The sequence below is a fragment of the Bidens hawaiensis genome, unplaced genomic scaffold, assembly GCF_021521415.1.
Source record: "Bidens hawaiensis isolate Kalapana, Puna unplaced genomic scaffold, B.hawaiensis_p1.1 tig00005873_1, whole genome shotgun sequence".
Classification (NCBI taxonomy): Eukaryota; Viridiplantae; Streptophyta; class Magnoliopsida; order Asterales; family Asteraceae; genus Bidens; species Bidens hawaiensis.
Window position 1 is genome coordinate 1230066 of NW_027491386.1, and position 24583 is coordinate 1254648.

General features: G+C 34.4%; 1 protein-coding gene and 1 pseudogene across 2 annotated transcripts; both read right to left on the reverse strand.

Moving 5' to 3' along the window:
- Positions 1-222: 222 nt before the first annotated feature.
- On the reverse strand, positions 223-2464 carry LOC143630975 (squamosa promoter-binding protein 1-like). The gene is made up of 2 exons (XM_077099851.1): positions 2086-2464; positions 223-518 (listed from the first exon to the last, which is right to left on the reverse strand). The coding sequence occupies exons 1-2, from the start codon at positions 2391-2393 to the stop codon at positions 404-406; spliced, it is 423 nt and encodes a 140-aa protein (XP_076955966.1). The 5' UTR covers positions 2394-2464; the 3' UTR covers positions 223-403.
- Positions 2465-14202: 11738 nt separating this feature from the next.
- On the reverse strand, positions 14203-24235 carry LOC143630976 (cysteine-rich receptor-like protein kinase 8; annotated as a pseudogene). Its single transcript, XR_013153271.1, has 6 exons — positions 23416-24235; positions 15488-15666; positions 15200-15410; positions 14866-15103; positions 14643-14793; positions 14203-14559 (listed from the first exon to the last, which is right to left on the reverse strand). The product of XR_013153271.1 is annotated as a cysteine-rich receptor-like protein kinase 8 (transcript).
- Between the last annotated feature and the right edge of the window lie 348 nt (positions 24236-24583).

Genomic DNA, 24583 nt, shown 5'->3' on the forward strand with positions numbered 1-24583 from the left:
AAAAAAATTCTAATACCTTATCGCTAAACATCAGATAGCGCCCGCTATTTCATCACTATCACCGCGTAGTGTATAGGTAAGTTGTCCCTATTGACAACTATGAGTAGTCTGTCTACTCATTGCTTGTACCAAAAGTATAAATTTCACACCATCAATTATTAAATAATAAGCACTTGATTCTCAACATTGATATTATCTCCACTTACATTTTGCATCCAAACACACATAGTTATATAAGTATATCCTAATAAGATTCCTTATATTTACTTATATAGCAACCAGCACTTCTAAATAGCAAAGTTAGGAATGACAGAAGGGAGAGAGCACAACCGATAGCAAATATCCCAAATTGGTGATGAAGCACCTTCATTCATCATACAAATCCTTATTTTCTCTTGAACATTCAAGAGCCTTCCCCATAGTTCTCATACGTGCTTTTACGCCTGCGTTCGTTATGGCCTGCCAAACGCATACGGCAACTCCTTTTTGCACCATCAAATTCCATTATGTCATGAAACCTGCAGAAACCGCCACGAAAGTAGTACAAATGAAAGACAAACCGAATGTTTTAAACGAGTAAAAACCATATTATGTTATATACAAGTAAGCCATCTATAGTTTTTGAATCTAAGTGATTTAGAAAGCTTAATTAATGCATTGTGAATTTGTGATTACACTTTGTGTGACTTTTAACATATCCTTTTCCATTTTAGCTAATTTAGTCTGTTCTTGTAACAATTATGAAAAAGACAATATAGTAGAAACTCTATAAAATAATACACTTGGGACCACCAAAACTTATTAATTAAAAGAGTTATTAATTAATCGATAAATTAATAATTATTAATTTATATATTAATTAATATCTTATTAATTTATAGTAGAATACTTAGTGTACAAACACCTTTCAAGCTTCCACTTAATTATTGTATACAATGCATGTATATCAAATGAACGGCCCAATTTGAAAAAACAACACCAGAAGTTCTTACCATGCTAAGGAAAATTAGAGACGAGATTCAAGAGGAAATTGATTTCAACAAAAAACAAAAGACAATTGAGTCATTTTTCAAGAAACCTTCATAAATCATTCATGTAACATGCTATATATAAGGAATTATTAATTTATATTTTATATGGGGTCTAAAGAAATTATCAAAAATGTATTATCTTATAATTTTAGCAAATTATTAATTTAGCACCCTATCCCCGAGTCGGGACCGGCAAAAAATATTATCTTAGAGAGTTTATTAAATAATCGAGTATTAATTTATCGAGTTTCTACTGTATTCTTTACATCAACTTTTGAAATTTTAAAACTTTCTAAGCAAGTGTGCCTGTAAACAAACTAAACGTTTAGCTTACTGTTTGTAAATCGTTTGGCAGGAAGTTTGTTTTTTAGTAATCGAACGTACACAAACAACATTCTTTGTTCATTTAGTTACACGAACGGACATGAACACATGTCTCGTTTGTTTCTTTATGGTCATGAACGTTTTGTTTGCTTGTTTAAATACACAAACTACATTCTTTGTTAATTTAATTAAACGAATGGACATGAGCATATGCCTCATTTGTTTATTTATGTTTGTGAATGTTCTGTTTGTTCGTTTATATATTTGTTTGGATTTTGTAGGTTCATTACAATTTAGTCTAGTTTTATAAAATTAAAACATCATCTAAATTTGGTCTAAGTTTATTAACTTTTTGGGTCTCACAGATTAATGTTCAGTTACGTTAATTGTTTTTTTTTTCAATTATGTTTGTTTATGTCCGTTCATCTATGTTCAGTTACATTTGTGAACCGCTCATTTATACCATTAACGAACATAAATGAATACAAACACGTTCATTTTCTTAAAGAATGAACATGTCCCGTTCATGTTCGTTCAGTTCATTTACAGGCCTAGATTTAGAAAGACATAATATCAATTAAATGTTCTTGATTCTGCTTTTATGGCATATTTGTTTGTGCCTGTTCCATTAACAATTATTTGAGCTAACTTTTTAAATATTTAGCAGAATGCTAATTATCATATTATAGTTAGCTTTAACGTCAAATATAAACACAAAACTGTTTTGTACCTGCTGCATTGCTGGCAGAACCGTTGTTGACATCCGCCAGTGAAAACAACTGGAGCCTTAGAGTGAACCTCACAAACTTTATGCCGTCGGTGGTACGTTTTGCAGTTAATCATATCATTAGTACAACCATCCACCTGGCAACATGCTTGCATACTCCCACTACCCGAGCCCCTCTTTCCCGTCACCTTTTTCTTTCTGGTACTCTCACCATAGGTTTCATCATCATCGTCTTCGCCATCTTCCATCATCTCGTTTTTCAAATTATTGTTCATGATTCTCACTACCCTTCCAGATTTTGTTGTTTCCATTCTTTTAAAAATGGTGTGAATATATAGAGGGTATATAGAAAGAATGAAGATAGAGGAAAAGGTGAAGAGATGGGTAGAAAACAAGAGTGTGAGGACTGAGGACCACTTTGAAGCATGGAATAAAACAGGGTAGTGTTTTAACAAGTACTAATGTTATTAATTATGTTTAGGCCTCTAAATACTAATGTTATTAGTTCTACTTAGGCCTGTAAAGAAACGAAATGAACTGAACGTGTCCTTATTTCTGTTCATTTGTTAAGAACTTACTGGACAGACGAACAGTTCACGCACACATCATTGAACGACATTTCTTGTTCATGTTCGTTCATTAAGGAAATGGATTTGTTTGTGTTTGCCTGCTAATTTTATAAGCGAACTCAAACGAACATAAATGAATAAATGAAAGCAAACCAACATAATTACCTAAGTAGTTAATGCGGAAAAATATCGGATATCGGTCAAGGACCGATATCTGAGATATCGGTTATCGCAATGAGATATGGGTGGGATATCGGCAATTTTAATATAATGTAAAATTCATATATATAGCAATGTAACACTAATAATCAGTATAGTCTCCTACTATTAACAAATTAATCTTTTGCAAATTGCAAAACACTAACAATCGTAGCAAGTAATAATTAATTAAGACTTAAAACACTAATATTGAACACTAAAAGTTGATAATTAAGACTTAAAACAATGATATCGGGAATATCAGTGATATATTGGTTAAATATTGCTCCAATATCGGTCAACATCGTTGATATTATCGGTACCGATATTCTGAACCGATATTCTGGCTGATGTATCGCCAATAGACCGATAACCGATGTATCACTGATATATCGGTGATATATCGGCGATATCGACTGCATAAGATAATTATATAGATGAACATAAATAAATATATATAAATTTGAAAAAAAAATCTTAGTTTCAAACATAATTAAAAATATAAAAAATCCTTTAATGAATGAACGCCAACAAATGAACATGAATGAACATAAATAAACGAACACGATCACAATTGAATGAACAAGACCAATGTTTATGTTTGCTTGTTTAATTAATCAAATGGCCTTCCTTGTTCATGTTCATTCATTTATTAAACGAATAAATGCAAATGAACTTCCTGCTTAACAGTTCACTGAACATTCCATTCATTTACAACCCTAATTATACTTCCATAGGCCTATAATAAAGGCCAATTACATTTTCATAGTGTTTTAACAAGTACTAATGTTATCACCAGCTAGCCTTTTTTTTATATCCCTAAGAACCCGTCACTAGGACTAGGCGAAAGACTTGATTTGAAACTAAGACCTCTATCTGCTTGAGGAAATCAAAGGCTTACCACTGTGCCACCTCATTGAATGAGTTGAAGTTAAGAACTGGTGATTATATGCCCTTAAATTCATTTACTAGTTTTAAGATTTTGTTTTAACAAACAACACTTTATCTTTACTCTTTGGTGAATTTGGAATCTAAACATGGATGTTGATTGATTTGAAATCATTATCGTGAGTGTTATAACTCGTTGCATTGAATGAACGCCTTGCATTCTTTAGATGGAGACACACATATGTGTGCCCCTACCTACTTGTTGTCCTTTAAGATCACTAAAATTGCTTAGCTTTTGCTTTCCTTGATTGCATCTAGACTCTATTTAGATGCCCATGTTTTTTACTTTATGCTTATTGATTAGTTTTATAAACATATTTAAGCCAAATGGTTGTGATATAAATTTAATGTCACCCAACGCATGACGACCTTGTTATTCCTTTAAGTGACAATTTTCCGAGTTCTACATTTGTGGGGACCATACACACGTGAAGGGGTGATTAGAGAGTTCGGTGTGCAAATGACGAAGGTACCCTTTCGATTACATAAAGTTTTAAACTTTACAAAGTGCTTCTTGCAAAGGTGAAAACTGTGTTGAATGGTCCATTTGATTCTATGTTGTTGTTTAATGTAGCGATGACACGTGTGTACTAGTGTCGCAAACTTTTTTATTCAAAACAAAGACCCTTTCTTAATTTAAACATCCAGATCTACTACTTTAGATAAGCGATTTGACTTTTTATACTGTTGCACTTGACCTTTTCTTTTAAAAAGTGATGGTTCCTTAAAGATTTAAGAAAAAGAAAGAATCCCAACTGTCCTAAACATTCGTTTTCGCAAACATTAATGTCTTTTTTGTGTTTTTTTTTTATAACAAAACACGATCGTATGCAACACAACATCATGTGGTCAAATGTGGTTTATGATTATTTTGTTTGGGGTTAGACATGTATTAGTTTTTTGAAACTTTCTAAGAATGAAATGGTAAGTTTCTTTTAGATAAGAAGTGATAATGTGTACTTGTCTCACTCTTAATGGAATGTTAATTGATTTATTGCAGTGTGAGCAGGACAACTAGCTTTAGTTGTGATGATAGTACTATATCAAGCATCAATTTGGGCCTAAACTGTACAATACAAGAGGTACTGTGGTCCCAATTTTAGGAAGGTACTCTTGCATTATTATTGTGTAGTCATTCATTATCATGGCAAGTGTTTTCTTGTTTTTTTCTGATGTTATCTTATGTTTTTAGTAAACCTGTTCATTTTGGTCCTACATGGATGCTAGTTGCTATTTAGCAGTTAAGATATATATATATATATATATATATATATATATATATATATATATATATATATATATATTGGCGCAGGTTAGTTAGGGCCAGGGGTGCCACCCCCGTTTTTCCGGTCGGTAGTGTATATTTTCCGATATTTGGCCGAAAATTTTTATAGGTATTGAGCTCGCCCCCCCCGGATTGTTTTTATACGTATCGAGCCCGGCCTCCAAAAATAATTCCTCCATAAAATAATCCTGGTTCCCGCTGATTTTATTTTATAAACACCCGACATTTGATTTTATTTTATATAAAGTCTGTTTATTATTATAATTTGCTTTTTTTTAAAATAAACCCAAACTTTAAGGGCTTGTATTGTAAATATGTTAAAGTTGTTAAATCAATAAAATATATCAAGTAACAAATGACGGTTTGAATTAGGGTTCTGTCTTTGACCTACGCACAGGTCTCCAGACTCCAGCGGCATTCCAAACGTCCGTCAAAAGGTGAAACGGCAATAGCTGCAGCCTGCAGCGATCGTCCACCAGCCGCTAGCACCTAGCCCCCAGCCGAAGTGCCACCTCTTCTCGACACCAACGCCGACCAGAATACCAGAGCCCGACCTTCGTAGCCGGTAATACTTAATTTGGGTTGAAATTAGAGTTAAATTGGGTTAAAACAGGGTCGATTTTTGTATAAACTCAGAGTCGAATTGGGTTAAAATTACTACATTAGGTTCGAACCAACTAACTTGCGCCACTGATCGTACTGTTGCTTTTTTTTGAACTCGGAACTCGATTTGTATGAACTCAGAGCCTGCTTGTATGAACTCAAAATTACTTAATTAGTATTGTAATTTAACCGAATTGTGTTGTTGCTTTTTTATTAGGTAATAGGCATATCATGACCCGACCCGAACCACTGACTCGAAAATTTTTATAATGTTTGACTTTGACCCGACTCAAACCGAACCGCTGACCCCAAAATTTTTGGATCCATAACTTTGGCCCCCCCAATAATTTTTCTCAAGCTTCGCCAGTGTGTGTGTATATATATATACATATATTATATAAATCACCTTGAAGGGGTTATATTGAAGATTTTTTTTTTTAATTTTTTTAACTAAATAATAATCGGGTCTCATAATCGTTCATTTTAAGTCAATTTGGAATAAAATAATTACTAAATAGTAACCAAAATTGCTATATGTTCCAGTAATGTCAGTTACTTCTATTTTTTTTAAAACATTTTAAAAATAATTTCACACCATTGAACGAAAGCTGAGTGATTTTATGAACAAAAAAGTTAGTGGGAAAATTGGTTACTACTCGGTAAATAACCTTAGCTAGGGATAGCAATAGTGTTAGCTTGGAGGTTAAATTGTTGAATAAGAACACAACTCGTATGTTTACCTATGTCAAAGACATCAAACCTAACTCCCTAACTTGTAACACTTAAAATTGTGTAACCTGAACTTGATGACCCATTTAACTGATTTATCTAAACAAGTCAAAAGGTTTTACTGAGTCTTAAATTGGTTGACAGGTCGTAATAGTTGAGTTAAAGACAACACAAATCTGATTATATTCATGCAAATCACATTGACCTTTTCAATATAAGCGTGAAATATCCTATATTTTATATTGCTGGTGGTTAACTTGTATGGCGTTTGGGTGAACTTCTAAAATTGCTTATTTGCTTATTTTCTTTTTGAAAAGCAAAAACCATTTTTAAAAGAATCCAATTTAAAGCTTTTGGAGAAGCTTTGCCAAACGCCTTTTGCTTTTCAACAAGCAAACAAACAAATAAACAAGTTTTAAAAGCTTACCCAAACACCCCCTAATTTATATTGCTACAGATATTGTACTATAGTTGCAAAAGTTGTTAACCATTATTGGAAGAAGCTTTAACACCTCTTTCATGGGTGAAAGATGAGTTGACTCGATTAGGGATTCACTTCCTCAAAGAAGAGAAATGTAAACCTTTTTATTGCTATGGAACAAGTTGCCATTCGGTGTGATTATGATCTATAGATATATTGACCTTATTCCCATTCGGGTGCGGTTTACACGTTAATTGTTGCATGAACTGTTCCTATACAGGTGATTTGTGCACAACAATATTATTATAGATAATAACAGAACCATGAGTTTGTTGTGACATACAGAATATAAGTAGCTAGTGCTATTGGATGCATTAGTCACTTGTACATTAGACCATGTACAAACTGACAATGCATCATTTTCTTTCTCTAGTTTGCCCAACGAGTTTATGATTTCCTTGTGTACATGGGTACCGATGAAATTGATACAACTATTAAAATATAAGGAAATCAGACTGTTCGATCTTTGAGATCCATAGGGTTTGGTTTATGGTTATAATCGGTGGCGGATCCAATAATTTTTTTTAGGGTTGGAAACTTTTGTGTTCAGTTGGCTATCGTTATATAATAATTTTAAGGGGTGGTGTCAAAATTTAACGGGTCGGTCGGAGTTTTAGCATATATATATATACAACTAAAAAATTCACAACTTGTGGGCTGACCCGTACCAGGGAATAAGTCCACCTTTGGTTATGGTTATAAAAGTTGGTTTTAACCAATAAATTATATTGCTAGCGTTTGGTATACAATAATGACAAGGGGAATGGAATGAGTTATCGTGAGGTAATGAGAAAACAAGTATTTGGTTGGTCAATAGAATAGAATCAACTATTACACATTGAATCTCATTTACTCAAAAACCATTCCTTTTCACCCCTCTTCTTTTTATTCATTTCATTCATCTTTCACTCTGCTCTCTCAATACCACCACCTAACAATCACCACCACTTAAACCACCACCTAACCGCCACTGCTTGATTGCCACACCACCTTACCATCAACGCCGCCACCGCCACCTTAATGCCACCGCCACCACCTAACCGCCACCATCTAACCGCCATCGTCGCCACCTTGGCACCACAATCGCCACCACCACCTGACCACTAACGCCGCCATCGTCGCCGCCACCACCACCACTTACGCAACCACCACTGTCATCGCCACTACAATCGTCACAACCACCTGATCACCACCGCCACCATCATCATCGCCACTACTACAATCATCACAACCACCTGATCACCACTATGGCCCCCACTCTATCATCGCCATCGTCGGTGCCGCCACCACTGTCGCCATTGCAAATTTATTTTGAGATAGAAATATTTTTATTATTTCTATTTCATTTTTTGCATTTTTTATACCAAATAATGTAAAGTAGTAATTTATTTCATTCCATAAGTTAACCAAACAAGACAATGGAATTATAATGGTTCATTTCTGGTTTGTTTCCTATATATATGGGGTTCTCATGTATTGTAACCCTAGTCGTCACCACTTTTGTCGTCAATGGGTAGAGACTTTAGACATGGCCGCAAGCCACCGTCACCCTGTCTTTAGTCCCGGTTTCTTCCATGTTTTCGTTTTGGTTCTTTTTGTATTTCCAAGTTCAATTTTTGTTTCTGTTCCAGATTTGGTTTCAAGTTCAAGTTCTAGTTCCAGTTCTCATGAAATCTTTTTTCGGTCTAGCATAGTCACGATCATTTTCAGAAACCTCTGATTAGGGTTCCCTAAAGCGATGTCAAGTACTTAGCCGAAAAGGCAAGTCCATCGCGGGCACTACCCGACTTATTTCGGTATTGCATATAAGTACAAGTTTAGATGTGGCCATCTAGACAAGTGAAAAGGTCCTTGCTGCCGAAGTTTACTACTAGATAGGAATTCCATCGGTTTGGCATTAGAATTGCTCGGAGAAGTTCGATATGGAAGGTATACAGTTGATAGATCGGTATTGAAGTGAGATATTCAATCCTGGTATTTCACTACCTTTCATGTACAAGTATTGCAACTGAGACTGAGAGACAAGGGAGATCCAATTGAACTTGCGTTGATTGAATGAAGGCTAGCTGACTTCGATACTGAATGAACTCGCATGCTGGAGAACCGATAAGAGACATAGTTGATGCCAATATAGGTGTAATTTCACACTTGAGCTTTTCCCTTCTGCTACTAAACTGCGCCACTCTCTTGCCATGCCTTGCCGTTGTACTGCTCCTTCGCAAGACTAGGGTCCTCCGAAATTTGTGGTTCTTTTCTTTTTTTTTTCTTCCCCATCAAAACCATACCATGTTGTAGGTACCAACCAGCAATTCCAAAACATAACAAGGGAGAAACCAAGTATTAACATAATAAACTAAATCAAGGCATCAAGTTTTGCAAAGGAAGCTAAATCCACTAGTTTGATTATTTTGACCTGATCCGTTTTAACTTACTACCAAAATCACTTAACTAGTTTTATATTTGTCAGGTGGCAGGGAGTTTAATGCCATAATGACATAAGTATTTCTTATTTACATTATAAACAAAAACATGTATAATATACCTAAAAAATGGCGAAGGACGGTTGGAGGCAATTTCAATGGATAATAATGCATCGAGTGTTCAAGTGGGATGCTGATTACTAAAACATAATGACTTAAAATAGTTTTGGTTCATGGTAACAGATGATCAACTATGAACCACTAGGAAGGTTGAGAAGCTCCATCTCTATCTTTGTCCAAGAACCATGCCACCCGGGCTTCTGATGCCACCATACTCTGTAGTCGGGCTTTAACAGCTTCGACTACAACCTCTGCATACGAATAGATATAGATTACGATGAATGTAAAAGTAACTCATTCTAGAGGCACTTTTGGTGATTTATTCTCTAATAAAAAAGAAAGGAAGATCAAGTATACCTGAATGACCTATTATTAAGCCTCCCCGCAACAGGCCATTGCTGCCACCAAGACACCTCCGTACCTCCATAGACAGACGCCGTCGCCTAGGGTTTCTAAACGGTGGCCGCAACATTACATTTTGGAGATGAGAAGAAGGTGATGGGCTTTCATTAGAGAAGGGTGGTTGGTAATTGATACAAAGTAGCAATTTTGTGTTTTATGAGATGAGATTGTGGAGTGGACAATCAAATTGTGGGCTAGACACATACATACTAAACATACAACATCCATAACATAGTGTATAACCTCCAATGCATAAAACATTTGTAAAGCATGATGTACAACTTGGTGAAGCACAAAACCTCCCCTTATTGTGTATTTATAAACTGGTCAAAACCTTAGCATTTGAATTTTGAGTTTTAGAGACTGTTACTTAATTATTAGTGACTGTTTTTCGCTTGATTTTTTGGTATCATTGTTTTCTTGCAATTTGGTGATTGTCGTGAAAAAAGAGAGGGTAAAAACGTAAGAGAAGACCAATAAAACTAAAAAGGAAGAAGTATAGGCAGATAGGGGCGGATCCAGTGTTGGGTCAGAGGGAGCGTAGGCACCACTCAAATCTCTAGTTTGTGTTATAAACTTCAAATATATTAAGCACAACGACTCATGTGTCCAATCCTTATTATTTTTAGCGCCACAAACCCAACCTTTTGAGCTCAAATTTTCAAGTCTAAATTTTATTTTGTTTTGAAAAATAATAATAAAGCCCAAATTGCTTAATTATCTAGCCACATCATAAATTAAAATTTTGGAATCTACAAGTTATACGAGAGTGAGAGATGAAAGTGTTTTCACATCTGATCAGGTATATGCCGTTTAGATTTTTTTTGTGATTTTGGTTTCTTGTTTTTTATTTTGAAATACGAGATACACCCATCAATTGTTTACTTTTTTTTATTTTGATTTCTATTGGTTTCGCTTTGATTTGATTGTTTACATGTTTCTTGAAATTCAAAAGGCATGGGATTTTTGTTGTCATTTGAGGAACGATGATTTGGGTTCTAGATTTTAAAACATTCTAGCTAATTTAGAGTTTAATATGATTATTATATAATTAGACCGAAATATGAATTTATTCATAGTATCATTTTTAATGATTAATAATTCTACACTATTTAAATGATGAAAAAAGCACTTGCAGGTGTTATGAATGAGACTATAATTGACGGTTTTCAAAAGATAAAATCACGCAAAGGTGAATTGTAATGTATTTTATTTATTTTGTTTAATGAAATTTGTTGCTTAAATTTCTATACATAGTTTATTTAATGTAACCTTTTACTCGCCCCATTTTGGTTTGACCCGACCCAATTTACTTAATGTAACTTTTTTACCTGCCTCATTTGGTTTGACCCAACACATCTTGGGTTGACCAATTTTAGTTTGACCAGACCCATTTTAGGTTAACATTTTTTGACACCCAATGACTAAAATTTCTAGATATGTCATTGCTGGGCTGATATTTGATTTTTAAGTTCCAGTAAAAATTGGGTAAATTTATAAGTTTTAAGTTTTAATAAAAATGGTAGAATAATCATCTATTATTTATTTATAATAAAGAAAATCAAAATGAGTAAATTCGATCTTTTAAAATTGGTATATTGGTTTTTAATGGTCCCAACTATTACTTTTTGGTCACTGCTGGTCCCAACTAATGAATTGATTACTGATGGTCCCAACTTTTAAAGTATTTGTTCCTAATGGTCCGCGACTAACAGAATCCTAACGCCGTTAGTTTCAGGTCGTCGGGAAAACGTTTTTGGCCGGAATTCAAATTTTTTGCCGGAAAACACCACCTGAATACCGCAACCACCGCCAATTGATTCACCACTAACCAACTACCACCAATTGAGCACCATCAACCGATTTCAACGATGGTTTTAAGGTTTCCAGCGACCTCAATAATTGGGGCTTTTACTAGAAAAAAGTTCCTAAATGTCCGATACGAAGTTACCAAGATGTTTGGGACGAAAATGTTGAGTTTTCGGGAAAAAATTGAGTTTTCCGACCAAAACCGTTTTTTCCGGCGACCTGAAACTAACGACGTTAGGATTCTGTTAGTCGCGGACCGTTAGAAATAAATAATTTAAAAGTTGGGACCTAAAAGCCAATTCATTAGTTGGGTCCAGCAATGACCAAAAGACAATAGTTGGAATCATTAAAAACCAATATACCTTTAAAATTTAAGTAAGGGCATATATAAAATTTATCGTTTGGATATGAATTTGGCCCACAAAAATGTATAATGTGTAAAAATTCTAGGGGAGACAAAAATTCACTTCTAGCTTGATATGTGGATCAACCAAATGCCCTTGCGTTCTTACTTCTCTAACTTGTTCCTGAACAAGCAAGATAAAGGATGCTTACTGATCAAATAGATGGTACCCCGGTTTAGAATTGGCAATGTATCAAAAATTCGTTTACCCATTGCGAATCTAGAGAGTTAACCGAATGCAAGCTTATTCTCATGCAGGTTGGGTGGGGCTCTCAACCGGATCGATGGAAGTGGTCCAAAGATCCGTCAGGTCTTTTTTGATCCCCTCCTTGAAGAATCTTCTTTTTAGCGTCTCAAATCCGGCCCCTCCTACGTCTTGGATTGGAGTAATTTTCTTTTTTGAAAGGTCAAAATATATTAATACCAAAATGTAACATTTTAGCAAGAAGCAACAAGCCTCCGCTTACAAGAAAAAAATACAAGACGTAAAAATTACAAGAGAAAATTAACATAATTGATCTTACATCTTTTCTCCCATTCCAAACCTACCCATGTTTTACGAACGTCTCCTCCTGCTCTCTTATAATTTAGGAAAGTAAATTCATTTTAAACTGATTATCTTCTCTTCCTCCCAAATAAGGGCATGAAGTTCGTCTTCATGACCCGTAACCCTAAAAACGAGGAATTCACCAACATCAATAGCATTGTGAAACTCCATTTCACCATCCTCTTTTGAGTGAGTTTTCCTTGACAATTTTTGTGCTCTAGATTCCACCTGATCATCCAAATCTTCAAAACTCAGTCTAGTTACCAGCCTTGTAGTTGATGTAACTTTGGATCATCCTAAGGTATATATATCTTCGAGTTTTAATGAAAGGGTTGGTTTTGTCTTTTTACTCTGAGGACCAACATCTTTGCGTGGAAGGCCAACATGGATATGATCCCAAACCTTGTGGGTTTGGCTAAAAGAAACATTAGCGCGAGCTCAATGATATGTAGGCTTTGCGGGGAAAGAGGCGAAACAAGCGAGTATCTTCTTGTCTCGTGTAGTTTCGCCAATTTGATTTGGCAATTCATTAATAGTTGGTGTCAGATTCCCCCTATATTTGCTTTTTCGGGGCGAGATCTTCTCAAGATCCGCCAGTCAGGTAACGTCGGTCAAAGGAAGAAAAATGTGATTGTTTCGTTTGGTTAGTTTATTTTCCTAGCGCCTTGGAAGTGGTTTTTTTTATGAAAGTTATCATTAAAAAAAGGAATTACTCTATGAAATAGTAACCAAATTTTGAAATTATTCAAATCAGATCACTCATAAAATATTTTATTTCAATCCGGCCACTAAAGTTTTCTTTATGTTCCAATCCTAGATATTTAACCTAGATAACAGGTTATCTAGGTTTTTATTTTTATTTTTAAATAGTTTTGACATTGAATAACATTTTTTAAAAAATAAAAAATTAGTAAAAATTGAGAAAATAATTTTTAATTATGAAAAATTGCCAAAAAAAAAAAATACTCTGAGAAATTACAAAAAAAAAAAACTAAAAATTTACGAAAAGTTACAATATAATTAATACGCTTACATTTTTTTTTCTTTTTTGTATGGAATCAATTAATAATTTTACTGTTAAAAATTTTTAATAGCAGCTAACTATCTTTTTGATTTTTTTTAAAAAAATGGTGGTTTCTTATAAAAGACTGTAACTTAAAAAAGGGTGATTTCTAACTATTTTTTTTGTCAATTTTTAGATTTTGTTTTGCAATTTTTTGCAATAAAATTTTTTTTTCTCAATATTTAAAAAGATATTTTACAATGTCAATTGTCAAACTATTTAAAATAAAAAAAACCCTACATAACCTGTTGTCCGGGTAAATATCTAGGATTGGAACACAAAGAAAACTTTAGTAATCTGATTGAAACAAAATATTTTATAAATGACCTAATTGAAACAATTTTAAAACTTGGTTACTATTTTATAGATTAATCACTTGAAAAAAATGTAAAAAGGCACCATATTATGTTGTGTGTTTGTTTTTACTCCTCTATAATAAATGCATTCCAAACAAGATACATATACAACCCAGTGAAAATTAAATATAACTTTTAGTACCAAAGAAGTTAATAACTATAAAATCATAACACCAAAACAATTCATTTATCGGGAATATAGGTCGTTCATAGAAATATCACTTGCTACAGACCGTTGTGAAGATCTTGATTTACTTTTAAACCGACCGGGATGACTTGCACTTGAAATGTACTCTTCAAGTAATGGTTTTTCTGGGTTCGTGTGCACAAAAAACGCAGGCTCAGAAGGGATAGGGAGGGTTAGAGATAAACTACTAAGCATCAAAACAACTGAAGCCATAGTTGGTCTCTCATTTAAGTCTTCTTGAACACATAAGAGACCAACGTGGATACATTGAATCATATCGCGTAAGGAATTAGATCCGTCCTTTAATTCAGAATCAATTAAACTTGAAGCCGTCCCATCTCTCCAACTTTTCCATGCCTAAAAACATCAAATTGCAACACGGGAATTTAATGTTAACAAAAAACTATATATTTGAACATAAAATAAATAAAATAACTCACATGACTAAGAAGAGCTTCAACGACCACTCCGTTTTGAAAAGTGTGGTTCTTTTGCCCAGTTACAATTTCAAGTATCAATACACCAAAACTAAACACATCTGATTTTACCGAGAACTGACCGTGCATTGCATATTCAGGTGCCATGTATCCACTAGTACCAAAAAGTACTTGTCAATTACTAAAAAAAAAAGAAAAGAAAAGAAAAACATTTAGGGTGACTTACTATGTTCCAACTACACGGCTAGTGTTAGCTTGGGTTTCTTTAGGTGTGAATAACCTTGCCATACCAAAATCTGCAATTTTTGGGTTCATTTGAGAATCCAACAAAATGTTACTAGCTTTAAGATCTCGATGAATAATCTTTAGTCGTGAACCTTCATGAAGATACAGAAGTCCCCTTGCGACACCTCCTAGAATATTGTATCTTCTTTCCCAATCAAGAGCTGCACGCTTTGATGGATCTACATATTTAAGATCAAGCATAAGCATATTATCAAAATAATGAATGCTTAAAAATTCATCATTATTAGTTTTATAGAAATGAAGAGTTAACTTACCGAATATAAATTTATCTAGACTTGCATTTTGTACAAACTCGTACATCAAAAGTCGTTCGGATCCTTCCAGGCTAAATCCTAGAAGCCGAACCAAGTTTCGGTGTTGCAACCTCGCAAGTAACAAAACCTCGTTTTTGAATTCTTGTTCGCCATGGCCTGAATCTTTAGACAACCTCGTCACTGCTATTTCTTGCCCATTTTTTAACTTACCCTCTAACAAATTTAGTTCCAAAGATGTTACTGGTCTCATTATTCTTAAATAATTGTTTCGAATGTATTTTTTTTTACCTTATAAACCAAACCAAATAAATTAATAACACACACCTAAATTCTCTGACGGAAGTTGTTCCTTCTTTCTTTTCCTTCTCGTGAAGACACAAACGAAAACCACCACTAATATCACAAGACTTAAGGTTGCAACAACAGGAATGACAATAATTGCCGTGTTACTACTATTGCCTGAAAATCTCATAAAATGTTAGTGAAATTGTACAAATTATTGTAGCATAATACAAGTCAAGTTCGTCTAGGAGATGCAGTGTGAGTGAATCTTGCACAGTTCCAAGAAATTTTAACATTGACCTCATAAACGAGCTAAGAGACAACAAAACCAAAAGTGATATGTGGTTTACATCTACTTTTAATGAGGTCAGTGACCCAAAAATTGCTTCCACATTTTTAATACCTATTTAAAATGTAATAAATAGTTCTTTTAAATCCAAATTTTGAATTGCTTTAAATACCTTTTTGAATATCACTTGGGTTAGGTTATAATAAAAGTATTGTCTTTTAGGAATGATAGGAAATAGTCTTGTCCATTGATTTTGAACTTAAAAGGTTGAGATTAGTTTAAGTGAAAAATCAAGTGAGAAATAAGGGTAATGGCACAAAGGGAATAACACATTTGTTGATTTTCTCTTTCCCACATGCAATGCACATACCAATTCCCCCATCATCTTAAAACGTCAATAATTTTTGTATACGACATTTAAAAAAAAATACAAATCACCATAATAACGAGGTTTTTTTTATCTTTAATACGAGCACCATATTGTTATATAAAAATAAAAAAAATTAGTGGGTTTTTTTATACATTGTGTTATTGATTTGATCATTGTGTTTTAAAAAAATTGTGTTTTTCCATTGTATCTTTCATAGTTTTTTTTCACATTGTTTTTTTTCCATTGTGTTTTTAACATAGTAATTTTTTTCTATTGTGTTTAACGTAGTGGTTCTTCTTTTTTTTTCGTTATGTTTTACCATTGTGTTTTTTAACTGGATTCTATTGTGTGTTTTAGTGTTATTGTGTTTTTAGTTTCATAGAGTTACAGAGAACACCAAATAGCAAAACTTTGAAACTAAACCTTTATGAACAATATACATCAATGGAAGCTAGCATCTACAAGGTATCACATAATTAAAAAAGACCTTAATCGGAGCTCGCTTTTGCAAAAAAAGCCCCAACACACAAAACTAGAAATGCTAAAAAGACAAATCAAGATCAAGCAAAACAACAAAAGACGTCCTTTATATTTGGAAGTTTTTTCAATAGACGTCCTTTCGCGAAACAAATGGCAGAAAGTATACTGTATGTTTCAAATTCCTTTCACGTTACGTCCTTTGACCCTAACCCAGTTAACTTTTCTCGTTAAATATGGTCATGTGTAAGGCACATGAGGTTAGTTTCGTAAATATACATAATTATTAACCAAGAAAATAAAGAAAAATAATAAATTAATATGGTCCCCCCTTCACACATTGTCTTCTTCAACATCCACCTCAAACCCATCAGTTTCAAATTCCACCGCCTACCTCCGGTCCTCCACCACCGTCGTTCTACAGCCGCTAAACCTCAACCCCCATCGCCGTTCAACATCCATCTCGCCACTTATCTCTCACTGTTTGGAATTGAAATATCCTCCACCATCCTCGTTACTCTTCCCTCACTATCTGGAATTGAAATATCCTACACCGCCATTCAACATCTATCTCGCCGTTCAACATCCTCCACCATCGTCGTTCCATAGCCGCTAAACCTCAACCCCCATCGTCGTTCCTAAACTATCCACACAGCTGGAACAGGCCGAAGAGGACATTGAAGGGCTAACCAATCCAAGATCCGATTCCAGTGAACTATGGCAATCAAGGGCTAATCGAACAAGACCAAACTGAATTTCTAGAGCTAGGGTTTAGTTTGAACTGAAAATTTCGAGAATGAATGAGGGATTGGAGTTTTGGACGTTGAACTAGGCATGGTTGCGGCGGTGGGCGAAGATGGTTCCGATGACCATGATTTTTAGAATCGTGGTTGGAGCTGTGGGACAAGACTTCGAGGGGGGGGAGTCGGAGTCTAGATCTAGTTAGTCATCAGAAACGAGGGTTTTTTGTCTTTGAATTGAGGGGCTGATGTCGTCGTTGTGTGAGGTGTTGAGGCGTTTCTTGGTGGTGGTGGTGGTGGTGCTAGTTATAGGTGATACTCGATTCACAATAGTTCCGCCGGAGAAGATGACCGGAGATCGTGGTGTTAATGATTATGGCAGGCGGCAGGTCTAGGACTGGGTTGAAGAGGTGTATACTGTATAGACGATATATAACATATTTTATTTTAAATTTTTGAAAAATTAAAGGATTAATTATTAAATAAATAGGTATATTTACGAAACTACCCTCATGTGCCTTGCACATGACAATATTTAACGAGAAAAGTTAACGAGGTTAGGGTCAAACACTACTAGAAAATGTACCTTTAATAACACGCGAATTATGACACACAATCATTTTGTGACATAAAAAACCCGCATGTCATTAAACAACATCATCTTTTATAAAATTTGAAGAAAACATGATAGACATTTTTGCGTGTCATCAATTCTTTGTCATAAAAAAACAAAAAGAAAAAGAAACATGGGGTCCACTTTTAAAAGTGTGTCATACTTGAATAGTTGAATGTCACTTTATAATTTCTAGGGCACGATTTCATCATTGACCTCTCGTACAAATTCACGAATTCATCATCCTTCCCGATCTCACGCTCTGCATTGTCGTCGTCCTCAGCACGAATTGATCATCGATTCACGCTTTGCATCGTCAATTACGAATCTGAATTCATGTTAATTGAGTATGTTACGGCTCTGTTGCGTCTGTTTCACGATTATGAATCTGGATCTACGCTGATTACAAGTGTTTTACGGCTCTGGATTAACGTCATCGTCTGATTACTCACTATTACTCGGTCTGATTACTCACCGGAACTGATAACGCCATCGCCGTCGGTATAATCTCTCGTTTCTTCTATGTAATCTATCAATAGTCAATTTTGCTTAAATTTAACGTCGTCGGTATAATATGTCTGTGGATTTGATATATAGAGAAGCTTGATTGTTGACTGTTAGGTTTAATCTGTTTATCAATTTGGTATATGGAGAAGCTTGATTGTTGATTGTTAGATTTAATTTTGTTGATATGCTAGGTTTAATGTTTCTAATATGTTTGACAATTGCTAATTTCAGACATATTTTCAAGGACTACGGACTTACGGTTGATATAAGCTGTTTGTTGATTGTTAGGTTTAGTCCATTGCAATGCTTAAATCATGTTTATTACTTTAGCGTTAGGGAATTAATTGACCCAAACCGTTTGTTGCTGCTTTGAAAATGTGTGCAACACTATTTTGATTACTTTGTTCTCATAATTCTAATGTTAGGTGCTACTCAAGTTAGAAAGGAAAAACCGATGTTTACTCGACCTCTATCGCCTAACAATGACTCAAAATGAAGATGACTTTGCTAACCGGACTAAAAACAAACTGAAATTTGCATTGACAATGTAAGTTTATATACATTTAATCTTCTTTGCAAGTGGTAAATTGGTCGGGCTGTTTATAGGGTCAACATGAGACCCGTAAATAGTATGCTGCTATCTATAGTTTAAAATCTTACAACCCAAAATGTGAAAAAATGTTTTTGTTAATAAATTTTTTTTTAAAGTTTTTTACAAAGTAATGACTGTGGGTGTTGGTAAGCATGTCAAAATGAGTTACTGTTGGTATTTTCCTAGAAAAACATGAAAAATTTATACCAAGTGCCTTAAAATGCATTTACTTTGATTTTATTATTTAGCATTTTTTTGAATGTTATCCAAGTTGTCTTCCGCTGCAACGTGCAGGGGCAAAAAACATGTCTTTCGCTGTAGTTTCCTTTATGGTTCCCCTTAATCGTGTGTGGCAGTACAGTGGAGCAAATAAGGCAGTGCGCAACGGGTTCAATTCGAGCATAAAGTTGTTCACAACGAATGTACTCGGTGGCAAGGCGGCGGTGATAAGAGCATCCAACCGGGACTGAAACAGCGAAGGATTAAAAGCGATCAGTCAAGGATTAAGCTGCCTGCATCTACGGTCCGCAACAATAGTGATGGTTTAGACTTAAAACAAACTCGAACAAGCGTGTGGAAAGTTAACGAAATGTGTAAGCACATAAGGTGATTTCATTAGCCCTCTTTTAATCGTTTTTTTTGTTATCAGCTCTCATTGTTAAGATTTTGACTAAGTTGTTTTTATTAATGCTTTTTTCTGAGTTATTGAGCTCAAACAGATGCTTTAGAAGGCAAGAATCATTAATCATACACTCTAATGAGGTAAATTGAGTCATTGAAAGTTTTTTAACAGATGATAATAATACTTGATCGGTACATTTTATCTTATGCATGCTTATTAATTATTATTAGGTTGATCTTTGCTTTGGATGAGTTGATGCTATTCATCTGTTGGATTTCGTGGTCAAAGAAATGAAATAAAGTCTCTTTATTCAATCTTAATTCCAACTCATGAACCATTAGTGCGGCAAGGCATCATTTATCAAACATCTCTTAAATGCCAACGGTACTAAGCTTACATTCAAAATTTAAAATTGATGAAGTATGTCTCCATTTTTAATAATTTCTTAACCATGTTAAGTAGTTCATGTGAATTTAATAAGCATATTTTTTGTTATGTTTTAATTTTTATTATGGAAGGACACTTTAGGAGAGTCACAAGTATTTCATGGAATGAAACACCATCATTAACTTATATATGTAATCATCTTTTTTTTGTGTAAGTGCACGGATTTGGTGTCCGCAGCTGTTTGAATAGACTAGGGGTAGTTTAGTCTTTACACATAATGTATAAAGGCTCATTCACTAAGGTTGTTTAGCGAATGAGGCCTGATTCGTTAAAGATTAGGCTATTCGTTAATGTAAGAGCCCATTCGTTACTACAGTGTAACGAATGGCAGCTCATTCGTTAAGGTATACCCATTCGCTAAGGGTGTTTAGCGAATGAGCTATGGAAAGACCTTATTCGTTAACCTTGTTAACGAATGAAAGGTCTCATTCGTTAATACTACAGTTATAACGAATGAGTCCAGCCTATAAATAGGCCTTCCATAGTTAGAATGCATAGAGATCTGTGCCATTTTTATTCCATTGTAACGTTATCATGCCGGATTCTCTCTGTAACTTATCCTCCATTAATGTATGAACACAAGCTTAACGTATCGATTTGCGACTAGTTCCTAGTATCGTAAATGTTTTATAACGTTTCAACATTTTGAAAGATAACTTATTTGTTTTAATGATAATGAGCAATTATGTAACTTAACTTGAAATCTTTCTTCATCATGGAATCGTTGCATTTTTCAAAATGGCAACTTTCAAACAGTTAGGGCTAGAACTGAGATTTTTCAAAATATGAACATACCAAAGCGTCTTCTGATGTAGGAATGAATTATTAACTTCAATAATGTTATGTTTAATTTATTTTCAGATTTCACTGAATAGACACCTGAAGCAGCTTACAATCATTCACTAGCCATTTCAATCCTCCCACAGCCAATACTTACGGTATGCTTCATTTATTATTTTAGTTAATTACTCTATGATGATTAGAGGCTGTCCGTTGAGTATTCATGTAATTAGTAGATAGCTGAATTAGAATCATGATTGCTTGTTTTAAGAGGCGTGTTATTTCGAGGAAAATAAGTGTAATTTGACAAAAATGATTGATAACCTTATTGTAGCTTTGCTATGGTATTTGTGTTATGGTTCAGAATTAGGCTATGACTTCATCAGTATGAGCGTTTAACTGTTTAGCATGAAAATTTTACTTTCAGTTATTAGCTTGTAGTGCCTTGAAGCACATAAAAAGGATTTAAATATTGTAAAACAGTTTATTAATGATTGGAAACATTATGATAAATAGCAATACACAAGCAACCGTTTTTTATACTAAAGTCCACTTTGTGATTACAAGAAAATGAGTCACAATATTGAGTTTACATTATGTTTTATAACATCTGCCATCGTTATCATTTTATCACTGTCGTTTTGCTTAATGAATCTCATCATAATTAAGTCTTCATGTTTGTCTGTATGTATATAGATCTAACCATCATGAAGAAATGTACATTATGTAAAAGAAGCATATAACCGAATAGCACAAGTTAAAAGATGGAAGATACTAATGTATTTTTTTATATATATTTTGCTAACTATTTTGTTACTGTAGCACACAGGCAATTAACAAGGGTATTGATGTGGATAATATGCATTACATTATTATATGGTATCTAGAAGGTAATATTTGTATGGCTTTTATATATTTAAACGTTAATACTTTTAAGAAACTATGAATTTAAACTTCTGTCTTGCTTTGAGAGTTTTTTTTTGTTTTTTTTGTTTTTTGGATATAGATAAGGAAATGGGCAGATTGAGGGTACAGTGGCAACAAGATGTACCAAAGTTATTGTTGCATCCTACATAACCATGTTGATAATTTGCTTACAGAAATCAAATTGCCAAGTGATGTCCTGTTTGGCCTTTCATAGATGCAGCAATGGGTCAGGTAAAAGTTTTCAACATAATTAATATGCTTCATCTAGTTTTAATCGCCTCTCACTAATCTAATATTTTTCTCAGCTTGTGAGAGGGAACGATGAATTCACGGATGATGATATTGATTGGAATTCATGAAAAATGATAGACCTTTTTTTAACATCGTTTAGTTACTAGTGAAATTTTGTATCAGCATTAATGAAATGTTAACTTTGAAATATTGTTAATTTTGAATGCTTTTTAGTATTTTATGAAATAAATTATTTTGCTATATATATGAATTTTAAGTTGTATTATATACATTAATTGCGTGTCAAAAACCATTTTTTAATACTTGAAACAATGACACGCAAATGCGTGTCATAAAAAAATGTCAAGAATGTGTGTCAAGAATGCATGTCAAGAACACGTGTCATAAAAAGATCACACAAATTTGCGTTATCTTTATTTTATGACAGGCCTTCCTTGACACGCTTTGGCGTGTCATCTACCCCCTTTAATGACACGCATTGCGCGTCATTAAAGGCCTATTTTCTAGTAGTGAAAGGACGTACCGTGAAAGGAATTTGAAACATACAGTATGCTTTCTGCCATTTGTTTCGCGAAAGGACGTCTATTGAAAAAACGTCCAAACATAAAGGACGTCTTTTGCTGTTTTGTCACAAATCAAATATATTAGCTTTGGATATCTCTTCTCTCCGGTGCGTTGATTCAACCGAAACCGGAACTTCGTAGCCGTTGTGAAGGACATACGAACCGATTGAGTACGACCTCCGACCTGAATCCGACGGCGTCCGTCGCCAACTCACTACCGATCTCGATCTACCGGAATCGGCGAGCTTTATTCCGTATACCGTCTTCCTTCGGAGTGGTGGCGTTGGTTTCAAACAGATCGATGACCGGAGTTGCGTGCACCAGTTGTGATAGCGGTGGTGGTGCTGTTGGTTGTTTGATTTGTGGCTGAGAGAGAGAGAGAGAGACGGGGAGAGAAAGCTGGGTTTTTTTTAATGTGTGAAGGACTAAAATATTCTCCTTCCTAGCCTTTTTAAGAAAGTGATACTTCTTATTTGTACCCAACCCTATCACTTTAATATCTTATTTTAATTTTTTTTTATTTTGTTAAAATACAGAAATTTTGAGTCGACTAAATTTTCTTTTAAATTATTCTTATTTTATAATTTATCGTTTATTACGAATTGGGGCTATTAAATATATGTTCATCTTAAATTTGAATACTGTTAAATGAAAAATTAAACGTGTAATCAAGTTGACAATAATCATTGTACCAAAAATTAACGACACTTGTGAAAAATATTTTGGGCCAGATGAGATGGATACCCGAAGGCGACGGTACGGGTGGCGGCGGCGGCGGCGGCGGCTGCATTGGTGGTGGTGATGGTGATGAAAGATCCACCGTAGCATCAAAGAATCTGGTATCTTCATATCTGATAACGCAACTAGGATAATAAATTCTTGCTCCGCGACGACCTTTAACAATAGCATCAACTGCACTATTCAAGCAACTATAACACTGATTTTCGGATAAGTCCGGTGTACACTGCATGTACGCGAAAATCCTCGTCGCCCTGGGTCCAGTTATGTTGTTTGATGCATATTTACGAAGTGAACCCTCACTTGAAGCCTCGGTTCTAAGTTTATCCAACAGCTGGTTCAATCGTTCGTTAAACTGGTCAATGCCGGATGCGTTACTAGGGTTAGTCATGAATCGTGTAACCCTAGTGTCTGGACCAGCTCCCAAAATGGTCACATTAGAATACCTTAACATACAATTGTCATACCAACCAATTGCACCCTTTTTTGAATTGGACAAAACTCTCGTAGTCTTGTACCCGCTTCGTTTATGCACCTTCGACAATCGGCTGGCTCAACATCACCTCTACATAGCCCGATCACGTTGACCTGATCGGGGGTTTGACAAACAGACAGGTTGTAGAATCCGTACCTAATGTTGGTATTGGATGTCAGGGACGACAAAGCATCGTCAAGGTTAGTTTGGTAACCATCGTTTATTGTGAAATTTCCGTTTTCGTCACATGTAGGGAACTGTATATCTTGAGACAACGAAAGGGTGATTAATTTTAGGATGATGAAAATGAAATATGATTTCTTAGGTACCATGGGTATGATGTTGCAAAAATGAAACTTGGATTATAGAAATGAAATAAGAATATGGTGGACGGGTTTTAATGTTTTATTATTGATTTCTTGGTTGACAAATGGATCAATTTTTGACTTTGTCAAGTTTTGCAATTCAAATTTAAGTTATATTTGATTATTTGTTTCAACATATATAATTAGTCAGAAATGATGACTATGGCCTTATAGGTGTCAATTAACTTTTTTTTTTAATAAAATTGTTGAAAATAAGACTATTATTAAAAAATTGCGTGAGTGTTTTAAGATGTGATATCTGAGGACGGTGGTATTTAGTCATGTTATTATTTTACCATATAAGATAAATATACTATAACTAATTATATAATCCGACTTGGAATC

Excerpts from the sequence above, each read along its gene's own strand:
- LOC143630975 (XM_077099851.1), bottom strand. The coding sequence starts at position 2,393 with ATGGAAACAACAAAATCTGGAAGGGTAGTGAGAATCATGAACAATAAT. Across the intron at positions 519-2,085 it reads TTCTGCCAGCAATGCAGCAG|GTTTCATGACATAATGGAAT; the intron begins GTACAAAACAGT and ends CGGTTTCTGCAG.